Genomic DNA, 13,963 nt, shown 5'->3' with positions numbered 1-13,963 from the left:
TTAGCTTCACCCCCAGATGTCACAAACTTTCACAATGAAAATAAATACTTTAGTAGTTAAGTACTTTAGTAGTTAATGTTAAATAAACACAGAGGGGAGATTCAGTTCTCTTTTCTCCAGGCAGTTTACCTCAGTTTACCAGATTTCATGAGAAGCTGTTAACACAACCGAAAGGGTCTACCAAAGGTGTAAGGTTGACCTTTCAACTTGCAGAGCTCCTGTCCCCCAGAATTTTGGTATTTCAACCCCTAAAAGGACACCTGTTTGTCTCAATAAAACAGGCTTTCTTTCGTAAGGAGACCTCATATCCTGTCTAGAAATCCAAATGCAAGCCTGGCTAAACTGATGCATTTATCCAGAGCCTCAGATTGCGTGCCTGAGGAAAATAGTCTTTTCCCCTGAGGCTCTTTCATCCTGTCTAGTAGAGTTCCATGGGTTCTGGTTGGATGACAAATGCCTAGATTTTCATGAGGCCCAAATCACAAGGCTTGGTTCAGAGCCCTGGAGGGGAGACTTTTGGGGATGATTGCCACAGGATCCTTTTATGGGAAAGACAGGAGGGAAAAAAGAACAAGAGTCCAGTAGTACCCATAAGCAGGGGTCATTTCGTAGAAAAAGAACTGGATGAACTCATTGGCATAACTCATTAGCATATGCTACACCCCTTGCCATCACCAGAAGTGTGTCATTAGTATAACTGATTTGCATATGCCACACCCCCTGACATCACCTATCCTGGCTGTTTTGGACCCAATCATGGCCATTCAGGGCCAAAATTGGGCCCAAAATGGCAAAAAGGGGCTGAAAATGGCTGAAAAGGGGCCCAAAATGGTCAGGATTGGGCCACTAAGTGGGAGAATGATCCACCATCTGTCAGAGACCCGATCCGGGCCATTTTGGCCCCAATCCAGGTCGAAACAGGCCCAAAATGGCCAAGAGTCAGGTGGGCGGGGCCACCTGTCATGTGACCTCTTTGGGGAACTGTTGGAACTGCATTCCTGTGCGTTCCCCCTCAAAATGAGCCCTGCGTATAAGACTTAACAAAATTTGTCATAAGTTATAAGCTTTTGAGTCATACCTCATTTCTTCAGATATCACTTTCATGAGCTGTGCCTCGTGAAAGTTCATACCATACCACCAATTTTGTTTGGCTTGTAGGTGCTACCAGACTTGCTTTTTTCTACTGCTGCAAACAGGCTAACACAGCTACCCATCTTGATCTATCTCTACGGGGAGGGGAGGTTAAGGCAGACATTAAATTACATCATGAATCTTTCAAGTGTAAATTCTTGGTGTGGGGGGGGAAAGAGTCAGAAAGGTTTAGTTAGGTTAGATTACATGATTTCTGTCATAAAACATCTGACTCCTCATACAAACCTGTCTTCCTCTGTGTACCCAACTTCTGAAGTGAGGTGGGTGATAACCAGAGATACTTAGCCTGTGGACTTCCCTCACTTCCCTTCCTAAACTGTGGAAAGCAAAAAAGGCTCAATGCCTACTTTGCCTCAGTTTTCTCCCTGAAGGAGAGAACAAGACCACCTAGAGATGGTAGTAGGCAAAGCGTGACTTTAGGGCTACTGGTTGCCATGGGCAGAGAAGTTGTGGAGAAGCACCTTGCTGTACTGGATGGGTACAAATCCCTTGGGGCAGATGGGGTGCACCCGAGAGTGATTAAAGAACTTTAAAAAGTGCTTGCAAATCCTTTGTCAATCATCTTCCAGGCCTCTTGGAGGACAGGTGATGTGCCTTAAGGCTGTGGGAGGGCAAACGTCATCCCAATCTTCAAGAAAGGGAAAAAGGATGATCCTGGGAACTACAAGCCCATCAGCCTGACCTCTGTCCCAGGGAAGATATTGGAAAAGATATTAAAGGCGTCATTCTGCAAGCATCTGACTGACAACATGGTGATATGGGGAAGTCAACATGGATTTGTCCCCAACAGGCCCTGCCAGAGCAACCTCATCTCCTTCTCTGATGAAGTGACAGGCTTACTGGATAGCGGGAATGCTGTTGAGGTAGTTTATCTGCATTGCAGTAAACCTTTTGACCAGGTTCCTCGTGATGTTCTGATGGGTAAACGGGTGGACTGTGGACTAGATTCTGGGATGGATAGGGAACGGACTGAAGAACCACACCCAAAGCGTACCTGCCAATGGCATCACATCTGATTGGAGGGAGGTGCTTAGTGGAGTGCCACAGGAGTTGGTCCGGGGTCCAGTGCTTTTCAATATTTTTATAAATGATCTGGACAAGTGTGAATGGATTACTCATTGAATTTGCAGAGGACAACAAGCTGGGAGGAGTAGCAAACTATTCAACGAGATCTGAACACACTGGAAAAGTAGGCAGATTTGAATAAGATGCAATTTAACATGGATAAATGCCAGGTTCTCCACCTGGATAAGAAAGATGCAAAGCATGCATACTGGCTGAGGGATACACTTCTGGGTAGCAGTGTGTGTGAACCAGGGCCGATTCCAGACGACTAACCCGAAGGCGCTGCATGCCGCCATGTTCCGGATCGCGACGGGGAAAATGCGAAATATTGCGTTTTCTCACATGAGTTTGGTGCGATGTCGCGCCAAACTCGCGCGAGAAAACGCGATATTTCGTGTTTTCCCCATCACGATCTGGAACATGGCGGCATGCAGCGCCTTCAGGTTAGTCGTCTGGAATCGGCCCAGATCTTGGGATATGGGTGGAAAGGAAGCTAAATATAAGCGCTCAGTGTGATGCTGGAGCAAAAAAGACACACACAATTTTGGGGTGTATTACCAAAGGCGTAACACCCAAATCACAGGACTTCGTTATCCCACTATATACAGCGTTGGTTAGGCCCCACCTGGAGGCCTCAAGTTTCCTCAGAAGAACCTAGAGCAACTACTTTCCCCCCACTCTTTCCCAGTAGTTTTACTTGATGAGGCATGAGGACCCTGGGAAAATAATAAACAATTTTACTTAAGAAGTCAAATAACACCTGGTTTTCAAAACTTTGCAGCCTTAAGAGAACAGTAAAGATAGGTAAACAAACAAAATAAACGACCCTAACGCATCTAACTAGACTGTTCCTAGCTGTCCCCGGTGATTGGCTTCAATCTGACTCACCCTTCTGACGAGGGTCCCTCCGTCTGCAGCAGCCTCTCTCCAGCTCTGCTTCCCAGGAGTGAACCCCGCCCACTGTGGAGAGGCCTTTTATACTTTCCGCCCAGGCACCACCCTCCTACTTCTCTATTGGTGCAATTTTCCCCTCCAAATCCCCTCTTAACCAATCTCAGGGTCCAAAGGGGACCTGGGAAATGTAGGCCCTGCAGTAACTCTAGTACAGGCTTCCCTGGAGCCACTAGGCCTCACTACACAGGCCCAGGTTTATAACATCTACAAAGAAAGACTGAGGGACCTGGGAATGTTCATTTGGAGAAGAGGAGGTTGAGGGGAGATATGGCAGCTCTCTTCAAGTATTTAAAAGGCTGTCACTTGGAGAGGGGAGGGAGTTGTTCCTGTTGGCAGCAGAGGATAGCAATCAAACGTTGGGTTTAAACTACAGAAAGGAAAGTGCTGGCTGGACATTAGGAAAAACTTGTTGGGGATACTTTAGGCAATTCCTGCATTGGGCTGGGGGTTGGACTAGATGGTCTGTAAGACCCCTTCCAGCTCTAGGATTCTGTGATTCTAGTTCGTTTCCAGAAGATGTCATGATGGCCTTTGTCCTAATTGACGTTCCTGGCAGGCAGGAGTACAATTTTTGGATGGCCTTCCCTCCGTTTCTGCTCTACGTCCCAACTTTGCTACTTGACAGCCATTGTAGGAATTAGTAGACAGAACTTAGTGAGGCTGCACAGAGAGGGGCCTACTTTGGACCTCTGAATAAAGAGTTGCTGGTGACATCTCATTTATTTGTCTTCATGGAAGAGATCGAGTCAGCACTTTCTCCTAAGGGGTGGAGTGCCAGTCTTTTCTTATGCAGAGTCCGTACAGATCCCCTAATAAGTATCGGGGTGGATCCTCTCACCACTATCCTACCACTCCACTCAAGCAAGTTTATTTATTTACTGATTCATTTATTAAAATATTTATACCCCACCTTCCTTCCTTCCTTTTGGTTCATGTTTGAAGCCTTTCTCTTCCCATCTAAGGAGACTTCCTCGAACTTAAGCAGCTTCCTCCGACTTAAGCAGCACAGAAAGAACTGCTTAAGTTAGAGGAAGGCATCTTAAGTTGGAAGAAGTCTCTGTAGAGAACAGCAGGGCTCCACGATTGGGATTTATGGTACCTCCTCTCAGTGGGGTTTTTCTTTTCAGTGGTTTGGGCTGCCTCGCTCCCTGAAGGAGAGTCACAGCAGTGTTCTCTAATACAATAAAAACCACAAGCAGAGTCCAGGAAAGGGAGCCAGGTTCAGTTTGTGCAGCGAAGTCAGGTAAGTGCAAGGGGGCCATTTCTGATATCGAGGAGACACCATGCTCGATTCTACAGATTTGTATCAGGACAGAAGCATGGAAGGTTCTGAATTACACAGAACGCTTCATCAATCAGGATGCTGTGATAAGGATAGAGCATGAATCTTTCAGCAATGTTCTCTTCCACATATTCATTTGGGGGATGTTTCCACACCAGGAAACTTTTTGGTGAGGGAGCGGGATGAAAATATTTTAAATAAATAAATTGTGCTGCATATTTAAGGAAGTTTTAGTTATTAAAAGTTCTACTTGATAAAATTTCCTTCTTGTGCTACTCTGGCGCTGGAGTACTAACTGAAGAGTACAAAACGGGTAGCCATGTTAGTCTGTCTGTGGCAGCAGGAAAGAGCAAGAGTCTAGTAGCACCTATAGTCTTATCATCTTGCTTGGGGAGGGGGGGGAATGCTCTGGAGAAAGCTGAGGAAGTTGCAGCTGCCCGCCCCCAAAGATCGTTGAGAGCAGGCTTGTGACCGGAGGAACGATTTGCAAAAGATGCTGTTGCCACAGGCGCTCTCTGACTTTTCAGGCAGCGATTCTAACAGTTCTAACAGAGAGTGGAAAGACCCTAGGACTTCACCAACATGTCAGCTTTCTTCAGAGCATCCCCCACCCCGCAGCAAGACGATTTGCAAAAGCTGCTGTTGCCGTAGGCTTTCTCCGCCTCTTCAGGCAGCCATTCTAACAGAGAGGGGAAGGAACAGAAGGAAAAGGGGTGGGGGAGAGGGACTTCAGTTCCCAGAAAGACTTGCGAAAATGATCAAGTGTCCTTCACGTGTAAAATGTCACTTGTAGCGAGGATCTGAGTATACTGACCAGTATCACTTCTGTTTTGCCTGGATACAATTACAGCTTGCTTTCCCTCATCCACTTGACTTAGTTAAAGAAATAAAGAACTGGGTGCTATCCAGAAATCATCTGTATTCATTGCAAGAGGAACAAACACAGAAGTATTACGGTTTGGCTTAGACTACCCAGAGAGTTCATGTATGAAGAAAGATATTAAACAGAAGCTTCACCTCTCACAGTTTGGACTTGTGGCCATCACATGAGACCGAATCTCTAGTATTTTAAGTGTACGGCAAAACATTCAGACTCTTTCTCTGCCTGTAGCCCTCTGGCTTGGGAAATGATAAGTTGCACAAGTTGATCCTCAGACTTGTAAAGGAGGAAATTAGGGGAATGTCAGAACCGGACTTTTAAAGCGAGGGTGCAGTCTCATTTGGATAGTGTTGGATAAGATGAGAAGGAGAGAGCAGGACAAATCTACACATTATTAATCACCTTAAGAGCCATTAGCCAGGGAGGAATGACATTTGTACCTTTTATGTCTGTTGGAGATGACTGTGGATCTGTTTTACAGGGAGGGAGAAAGGGATTCGGGGTCTGTTGGGTTAAATTTGGAATTTTTTTTAACCATTATTGTAAACTGCCTTGAACCATGTGGAAAGGTAGGATCTAAATGGTTAAATAAATAAACGTATCCCATGTTCACACGATCCTTAAAATTCCACAGTACCTCTGTGCCAGTAGTCCTTTGGAGGATGAGGTCAGCCAACAGCTTCAACGTCAGCACTGCGAACCACCAAACCTTTCTCCTAGTTGGCATTCCTGGCATGCGGGAGTACAATTCTTGGATGGCCTTCCCTCTGTTTCTGCTCTACGTCCTAACTCTGCTTGGAAACCTTGTGATTCTCTTTGTCATCAAGACAGAGCAAAGCCTCCATGAGCCCATGTACATCTTCCTCTCCATCCTCGCCTGCTCAGATCTGGGCCTCTCCTTGTCCACCATGCCAACGATGTTGGGTGTTTATTGGTTTGACTCCAGAGAAATCTCATTCAATGGCTGCATAACTCAGATGTTTTTCATCCATTTATTTCAATCGATAGAGTCCGGAATCCTTGTGGCAATGGCCTTTGATCGTGTCATTGCCATACAAAAACCTCTAAGATACACTTTACTTCTCCCAAATACAGTGATTGGAAAAATTGGACTAGCTGTCTTGGGCAGAAGTTTCTCCATCTGCTTACCAGTCCCCTTCCTTATTAAACGGCTGCCCTTCTGTAGGTCCAATGTCCTTTCTCAGTCCTATTGTCTCCACCCTGATACAATGAAGTTAGCCTGTGCAGACATAACAGTCAATATGTTATATGGGTTGATTATAGTCATTTGTACATTAGGTTTGGACGTCGTGATCATTCTCATCTCGTACTTCTTGATCCTGAAGACCGTTTTGAGCATCGCCTCGCATGAGGAACGTTTCAAGACTCTGAACACCTGCGTCTCGCATATCTGTGCCATCTTGATTTTTTACGTTCCAATGATTGGTGTCACTGCAGTTCACCGGTTCGGAAGACACCTGTCCCCCATTGTGCACATGATGATGGCCAACATCTACATTGCAGTGCCACCCGTTCTTAATCCCATTGTGTACAGTGTGAAAACCCAACAGATTTGGCAAAGGATACACAAAATGTTCCAGCAAAAGAAAAGCAGGAGTTGATTTTTTTTTAACAAAATAAAGATTTGTTAAAGGGTTAAATAGGTTTCGATGCGACAGAAAGTGTTAAAAAGCAATTAGTGTAATAAATTATCTTAATCTGATGCAGCACTAGCCAAGTACTTTTTAAAAAGTGTAAAGCTCATATTAAAAATATGCTTAGGGAAACTTAAATTCTCTAAAAGAATCTTAGTTAAGGAAAAATGCATGGATTTTAATTTTCTTTTTTCACTCTAAAGACTTAAAAACATTTCATGTGATGCAAACTATTGTTGTTTTGTTTGGAATAATAAAAAATGTGTACCTTTGCATAGACCTTAACGAGCTTGCTTGGATTCTGAATCATAAAAACACTAGAACACACAAAGAGCCCTGTTGGATCAGACCGATGATCCATTTAGTCCAGCATTTTGTTCTGAACTGTGGCCAACAATGTCCTGTAGGATGAACAAATGAGGCATAGAAGCCAAGGCTTCCTCCATACACCGGGGGTCAGAGGTTAGTTTGTCCTCTGTGAATGGACTTATTTTTGTCTGTGTTACATTAAGTCTCTGTGACAAAAGGCAGTCCCAGCATTTCTAAATAAATAACACTAACTTTGCCAAGGGGCCGTTTGATTAAGTCCGCCAATGCCTGAGTGTAAGGCAGCCAGTGGCAACCCCTACCCTATGAGGGTGCTTCAAGTTCTACCCCAACCATGCGCTACTGGTCCCCAGAAAAGGAAAGACCCCCTCAACTCCAGCTCCAACTTCCAATGTACCCCACTTGCTCCACTCAGGCGTTGGACATAAGGACTGGACGTGGGATTCCCAAGTCCCTTTACTTTCCTGGTGGGAGGAGGGGAGGTCCAGCACTTATCTGGAGTTGATTCCTGGAAGTGAAATCATCTCGCTGGCTACGGGGATGCTTCGGCATTTTGTGCGGTACAAATTCAGCCCATTTGGGGCATGCAGGAGTATGACCACGGCCACTGTGATCATGGCACTTTGGGAAGTGACATCGGTGCTTCCTGTTGGGAGCGTGCCCAGTGCATGCTTTTTCCGGGTTGCCTGCTGGTGGCAGGCAATCACCGAGGGCAGGGGTTGCCATCTCCTGCCAATCACCTGCAATTGGCAGGCAATGGGGCAAACTCCTGGGAGATTATCTGCCACCTGTGGGCAACTGGGAAGCCTAACTGGATGCCCCCCCCCCACATGAAAACAAATCACCGTCGGGGCTGTTCCCAAACGCTTGGAGAGATTGGCACTCCTTTCATTTGTATTTTTGTTGATGGGCATTTTGTTGGATATTATTAGCAGAGTGAATAAAACACAGCAGGATAATGCAGCACAGATACACGTGTGTTAAGCTTCTAAGAAAAATTTACTTTTAAAGTAAAAGGAGAGGGTTATATGGAAAAGAAAAACCACAACAGCCTAACTAAACTCCATCTTGCTTCTTTGTTCTCTCTTTATCTCTCCTGCTCTGCATATGTGCAGGATAGCGTGAAGTATTCCCAATATACCGGTCAGCCAATAGTCAGTCTTAGGGTCACCTCCTTTGGAATAAAACCTCCCCTTCTTTGGCAGGAAAAGTACACTCTGCGTCTAATTGGCCCTAGGATAAAACTTGCTATCCTTAGGCTACAGAAATTTCAGCTTAACCATTTCATGACAGAAGGGATAACACTTGCAAATCCCAACATATTTGCATTTGATTCGTTTTTCAATTTGATGTAAACCGCTTAGAGTGACCTTGATTAGGAGAAAAGAGATTAGTTTTAAATTAATTCATTAATAATTAAAAATAAAAGAAATACATAACAGAGGTTTGCGCACATCTCTTATCGTCAGTTGGCACAGCTTGCACGCTTACAGTGGGAGCAGACATCTGTGTGCAGTTGGAGTCTAGGACAGTATAAGCACTTCACCTGGCTTCCAGTGCACGACCCAATTACTCCCAAAGTAAATTGATGATCTTTGGAGGGGGGCAGGGTCTGCTTGCTAGCAGGTCATGCACCTACATCCAAATATTTATGGGTTGTGTGGCTGGCAGGACCACGACAGCAGATTACAGAAGCCAGGCTTTCACAACTGCCACACAACACCACCACAAACCAGCACTGGTACAGGTGAAAATGTGTATCCATATGTATGAGTATAAGAGCCCCATAGCACAGAGCGGCTGCAGTACTGCAGCCCAAGCTCTGCTCACAACCTGAGTTCGATCCTGGTGGAAGCTGGGTTCAGGTAGCTGGCTCAAGGTTGACTCAGCCTTCCAAGGTCGGTAAAATGAGTACCCAGTTTCCTGGGGGTAAAGTGTAGATGACTGGGGAAGGCAGTGGCAAGCAATCTCGTAAAAAGTCTGCCATGAAAATGTCATGATGCGATGTCCCCCCATGGGTCAGTAATGACTGGGTTCTTGCACAGGGAACGACCTTTATCTACGTATGAGTATGTGAAATTTTCTGTGTGTGAAATTTGCTAATTTCTTCCCCAAGAAATCAACCACAATTATTTCAAAAATCACACAATGAACCACTTATTTATGCATATTGCTTTGTTATACCCCGCCATTCTCCCCAGTGGAGACCCCAAGTGCCTTGCAATATCCTCCTCCATTTTATCCTCCAAACACCCCTGTGAGGTAGGATAGGCTGAGAGTGTGTGACTGGTCCAAGACTGGCCAGCAAGGTTCAATGGCAGAGCAGGGATTCTCCTAGATCCTCGCCCACTACTAGAACCACCGCACCACAGTGGCTTTCGTGCTGCGGCCCTCTTGTGTTCCTCCCTTTTCAGACCTTTCCGGTTGCTCCACAAGTGGTGAATTTCTGGAACCAGCACAAGAGAGCTGCCAGCTGTATTTGTGCCCATTTATCCTGGAACAGCTGGTTGCTTTCCAGAGGATACAGCAGGATTAATGCAGGGCTTTGGGAGATGTGAATGAGAAGGCATCAGTGGGCTTCCAGCAGATTGTGCAAAGGGGGATGGGAAGCGATTTTACGGAGCCCCACAAAGCAGATCCCTCTCTGCACAGCCACACTAAGTTCTCTCTAATGGCCATCAAAAAGCAGCCCACAGGAGAGCTTCATTGGACCCCAGTATATATATAAAAAACAAAGCTCTAGCTGTATTCATTTCCCTACTCTTATAATGATTAACCTCCCAAAAAATGCCTTCCCACTGAAAACCCTGCACTTGCCTTCCAAAGTGGGAGTATAAGTGTACCTCTTGCAAGCTTGCTCAGCAGAGCTCTGCAGAACCATCTTCTTGCAAGATCAGCAGGACAGAGAGAACAAAGGACACAGAAAGAGAACTCAAAAGCGTCCACATCAAAGAGAGGTATCTCACAAATGCACAGTCTGCTTTTGATGTAAAGAGAAAAATAGCACCCTCCAGTGCTCGGGCATGCTTCTATTCGAACAGCTGACACCTTGACATCACTTCTATTGTGACCTGGATGAGACATCATTGTCTGAGAGTGACGCACTAGCGTTCACCCCAAATTCTGAGTTTTTGGTGAAAGCTTGAGAATCACCCAACACAACGGCCTCACTTTCAGGTGATGTCAAAAGTGATATTACCTGGAAGGTGTTGGCATGATGTCAATTGATTTCCCATTCCCCTTGGAATTCTTTCCATACCACACAGCTGGGAGATGGACAGCAACATTGGCATGGGGCAGGAGGTCTTTTGCCAAAGCAGGAAACCTGGCCTCTTTAAAGGGAGTCATAAGGATGGCCACAAGGCCCAATGATCTAGCATCTTAGCCTGGATGAGCCTGGCTTAAAGGGGCAACAGAGGGGCCCTCTGTCTTAGCAAGGAGGAATTTGCATGCCTGCAGTTCCCACTTAAGACTCTGTTTGCCTGCCTGAAACCCACCCGCCTTCTCCAGGTCTGCTGTATTCCCAATGGCTGGAGCATGATTCCGAAGCACAGACAATACGAACCTTGACGGACCAATGGCTGGACTTTGAATAGGGGAGCATCGTGTTTCCAGAGTAGATGCCATGCAATTCTTTTGCAAAGCAAGGAGGAGGGCACTGCATTCGGCTCCGCCTCCTCTGGCAGCCATTTTGGCTTTGGCACCCACCAACACTGCCCACAGGCTCAAATACATTGGGGTCCAATGGGTTGGTGGGGCACTGCCCCGCTAGACCTAATGGACCAGGCTTCATGGATACAGACACACACAATTGTTTTAAAAGGAACAGCATCCCCATCCCAAAACTCTTCTGGACTTGAACCAAAAAAAAAAATCATGTACATCATGGAAAATAATAGTTAAAAGAAACTACAAGGCTATTTAAGCAGCTGCTGTTCTACCAAAATGGAGAACCACAGCTATGGCACAGTTCTCTTTTAAGACTTACAGAACAAAGAAGCTAGTATTCATTGATTTATCAAAGTAGGAAGGCACATCTGTTAACACAGGTGGGTTCATTCATACTGAAGCAAACTTCAATGGCAGAGGACACCTCTGATGCCTGCTTACATACAGGGGTCATTTCGTAGAAAAAGAGCTGGAGGAACCCCTTAGCATAACTCATTAGTATATGCCACGTCCCTTGACATCACCGGGAACGTGTCATTCACATAACTGATTTCCATATGCCACACCCCCTGACATCACCTATCCTGGCCTTTTTGGACCCAATCCTAGCCATTCAGGGCCGAAATTGGGCCCAAAATGGCAAAAAGGGGCTGAAAATGGCCAAAAAGGAGCCCAAAATGGTCAGGATTGGGCCACTGCTGAGTGGGAGAGTGATCCAGCACCCGCCAGAGGTCCGATCCGGGCTGTTTCGGCCCCAATCCAGGCTGAAACGGGCCCAAAATGGCCGAGTCAGGTGGGCGAGGCCTCCTGGCATGTGACCTCTTTGGGGAACTGCCAGAACTGCATTCCTGCGCGTTCCGCCTCCAAATGAGCCCTGCTTACATACAGCTTAATACTTTATCACAAGAGAGACACAGAAAGGGAAAAACATCCCCACCATATGTGGTCTGCATCCTCGTGCTTATTTTTTGTCTTTCTCTCCTTTCCTCCCAGAAATGGCTGTTTTCTAACAGATTCTAAAATGGCTTCTGCAGTTCTCCACCAATCTCTTAAGCTGACTTTTGCCTCACTCCTGGGAGATGAGAGATCCCAACATGCCCACTGAAGCCCAAATCTGTGCTATTGTTGCACAGAATCCACAGGGCTTCCACAATCGCTGCTTCTGGGATTTATGGAAATGCCTCCCATGCGGATTTCTTCAGAGGGAGTTGGGCAGCCTCCCCCCTCCCAGGAACACACAGTCTTTAAATGTGACTCTAATGAAATAAAAAGCACAGGGAGGATTTCTCTTGCCAGCGGTCAAGCACAGTCACCCTTTCAAGCTAAGGAAACTGGGCCGGTTCGTGGTCTGTTACAAAGCGAGGTGAGTGTGAGCAAACCTTCTGATTTCTAGGACTGCCTCCAGGAGCATGCAATCTTCTAAAATATGCAGCATCCTTCAGCGGTCACAATGCTATGCAGAATTTAGTCTTTAGGAATCAGGTGAGCAAGAAACTTTTTGCACCCAAATTGTCCCATCAAAAAGAGTCCAGTAGCACCTTTAAGACTAACCAACTTTATTGTAGCATAAGCTTTCGAGAATCACAGTTCTCTTTGTCAGATGCATGGAGGGCAAGAAGAAACTGGTCAGATATATAGGTGGAGAGGGGAGGAATAGATGCAAACAGTAGCTTCTGATATGGAGATCTGTTTGCTTCTGTTAAGGAAGTCAGTTACTTCTGATAATGAGATAACCATTCATAGTCTCTATTCAATCCCAGCCTGACTGAGTCAAATTTACATAGGAATTCCAATTCAGCAGCTTCCCGCTGGATTCTGTTCTTGGAAGGTTTCTGTTGAACTACAGTGACCTTTAAGTCCTTGATGGAATGTCCTGGTAGATTGAAGTGTTCTCCCACTGGTTTCTGGACGTTGCCATTTTTAATGTCAGATTTGTGTCCATTTATTCTTTTGCGCAGAGGTTGGCTGGTTTGCCCAATGTACAGAGCAGATGGACATTGTTGGCACATGAGGGCATATATCACATTGGAGGAGAGCAGTTGTAAGAGCCAGAGACAGTGTAGTTGACGCCATTGGGTCCTGTAATTGTATTTCCTGGGTATCTCCTGTATTTCCTAGGCATTCCTCTACCAGGGATGCTGGCTTATTAAATTCCCTCCTAGCTGATTACTGGTTGTATTGTTCCCTTTTATTTATTTATTTTAAAATCCAAGGAGTGGAGGGAGCCGGTTGTGTGCAAGGACAGGATCACAGCAACACTTCAGTGACACAGTTCAGTAACACACTTGAAAGGAATCAAGGGCCAGTTCCTTAACGGGTAATTTTGCTGAGCTTTAGATGGTTTGATTGTATTACACATCAAATTAAACCATTACAGTCTACACATTCAACTGTGACCATATTGGATAAAAGGCTTTGGCCGCAATAGCAACTAGTCCCTGAATCCAATCATCTGAGGCTATTTTGCATGGACATTGTGTTTCTGGTTTTTGCCTTTTCTTGAATTTCTGAAGGAAGAGAGTGCTCCCTAGCAGTCCTTTAACTGGTTGACTAGCCACATAAAGTCCGTCGTCACACAGGCATCTGTTCCGTTAAATTTACAGCATATAGCGTCATCGCTGATATCGGCACAGTAATGTTTCTTTGGGTCACCTCGTGTTTCTTCGCGCTCCCAGCTGTCCACACCTAAGTGCTCTGTTCCATTCTCTCTAATGGGCGCAGAAGCAGCTCCTCCCCCCTTTTTAAAAAAAAAAATTGGCGTTTAATTCCGCTATAACGGAATAACATTAAGCTACCTAATCTACTGCTGTTTCCTGAATAATCTGAAATCCGTGTGCACAACTGAAGTTGTTGTCAGCTGGATGAGGCTGCCGTCTTCCGCGCCTAAGATCCTCTCGGTAACGCAAAACTGAAAGCGGAAGTCGGATAGAACGGTTGCGGAGTTTAAAATTTTCCCACGCAAAAAAAAAAAGGCATTAT

General features: G+C 45.6%; 1 protein-coding gene across 1 annotated transcript; it reads left to right on the top strand.

The window, feature by feature from the left end:
* The first annotated feature begins 5,995 nt into the window (after positions 1-5,995).
* Positions 5,996-6,955, top strand: LOC129325956 (olfactory receptor 51H1-like). Its single transcript, XM_054973972.1, has one exon. The coding sequence runs from the start codon at positions 5,996-5,998 to the stop codon at positions 6,953-6,955; it is 960 nt and encodes a 319-aa protein (XP_054829947.1).
* Positions 6,956-13,963: the final 7,008 nt, after the last annotated feature.

Source organism: Eublepharis macularius, chromosome 3, assembly GCF_028583425.1.
Source record: "Eublepharis macularius isolate TG4126 chromosome 3, MPM_Emac_v1.0, whole genome shotgun sequence".
NCBI classification, from domain to species: Eukaryota; Metazoa; Chordata; class Lepidosauria; order Squamata; family Eublepharidae; genus Eublepharis; species Eublepharis macularius.
This window is presented reverse-complemented; position numbering and strand designations above follow the sequence as displayed.

Coding starts and splice junctions, on each gene's coding strand:
- LOC129325956 (XM_054973972.1), top strand. CDS start 5,996: ATGAGGTCAGCCAACAGCTTCAACGTCAGCACTGCGAACCACCAAACC.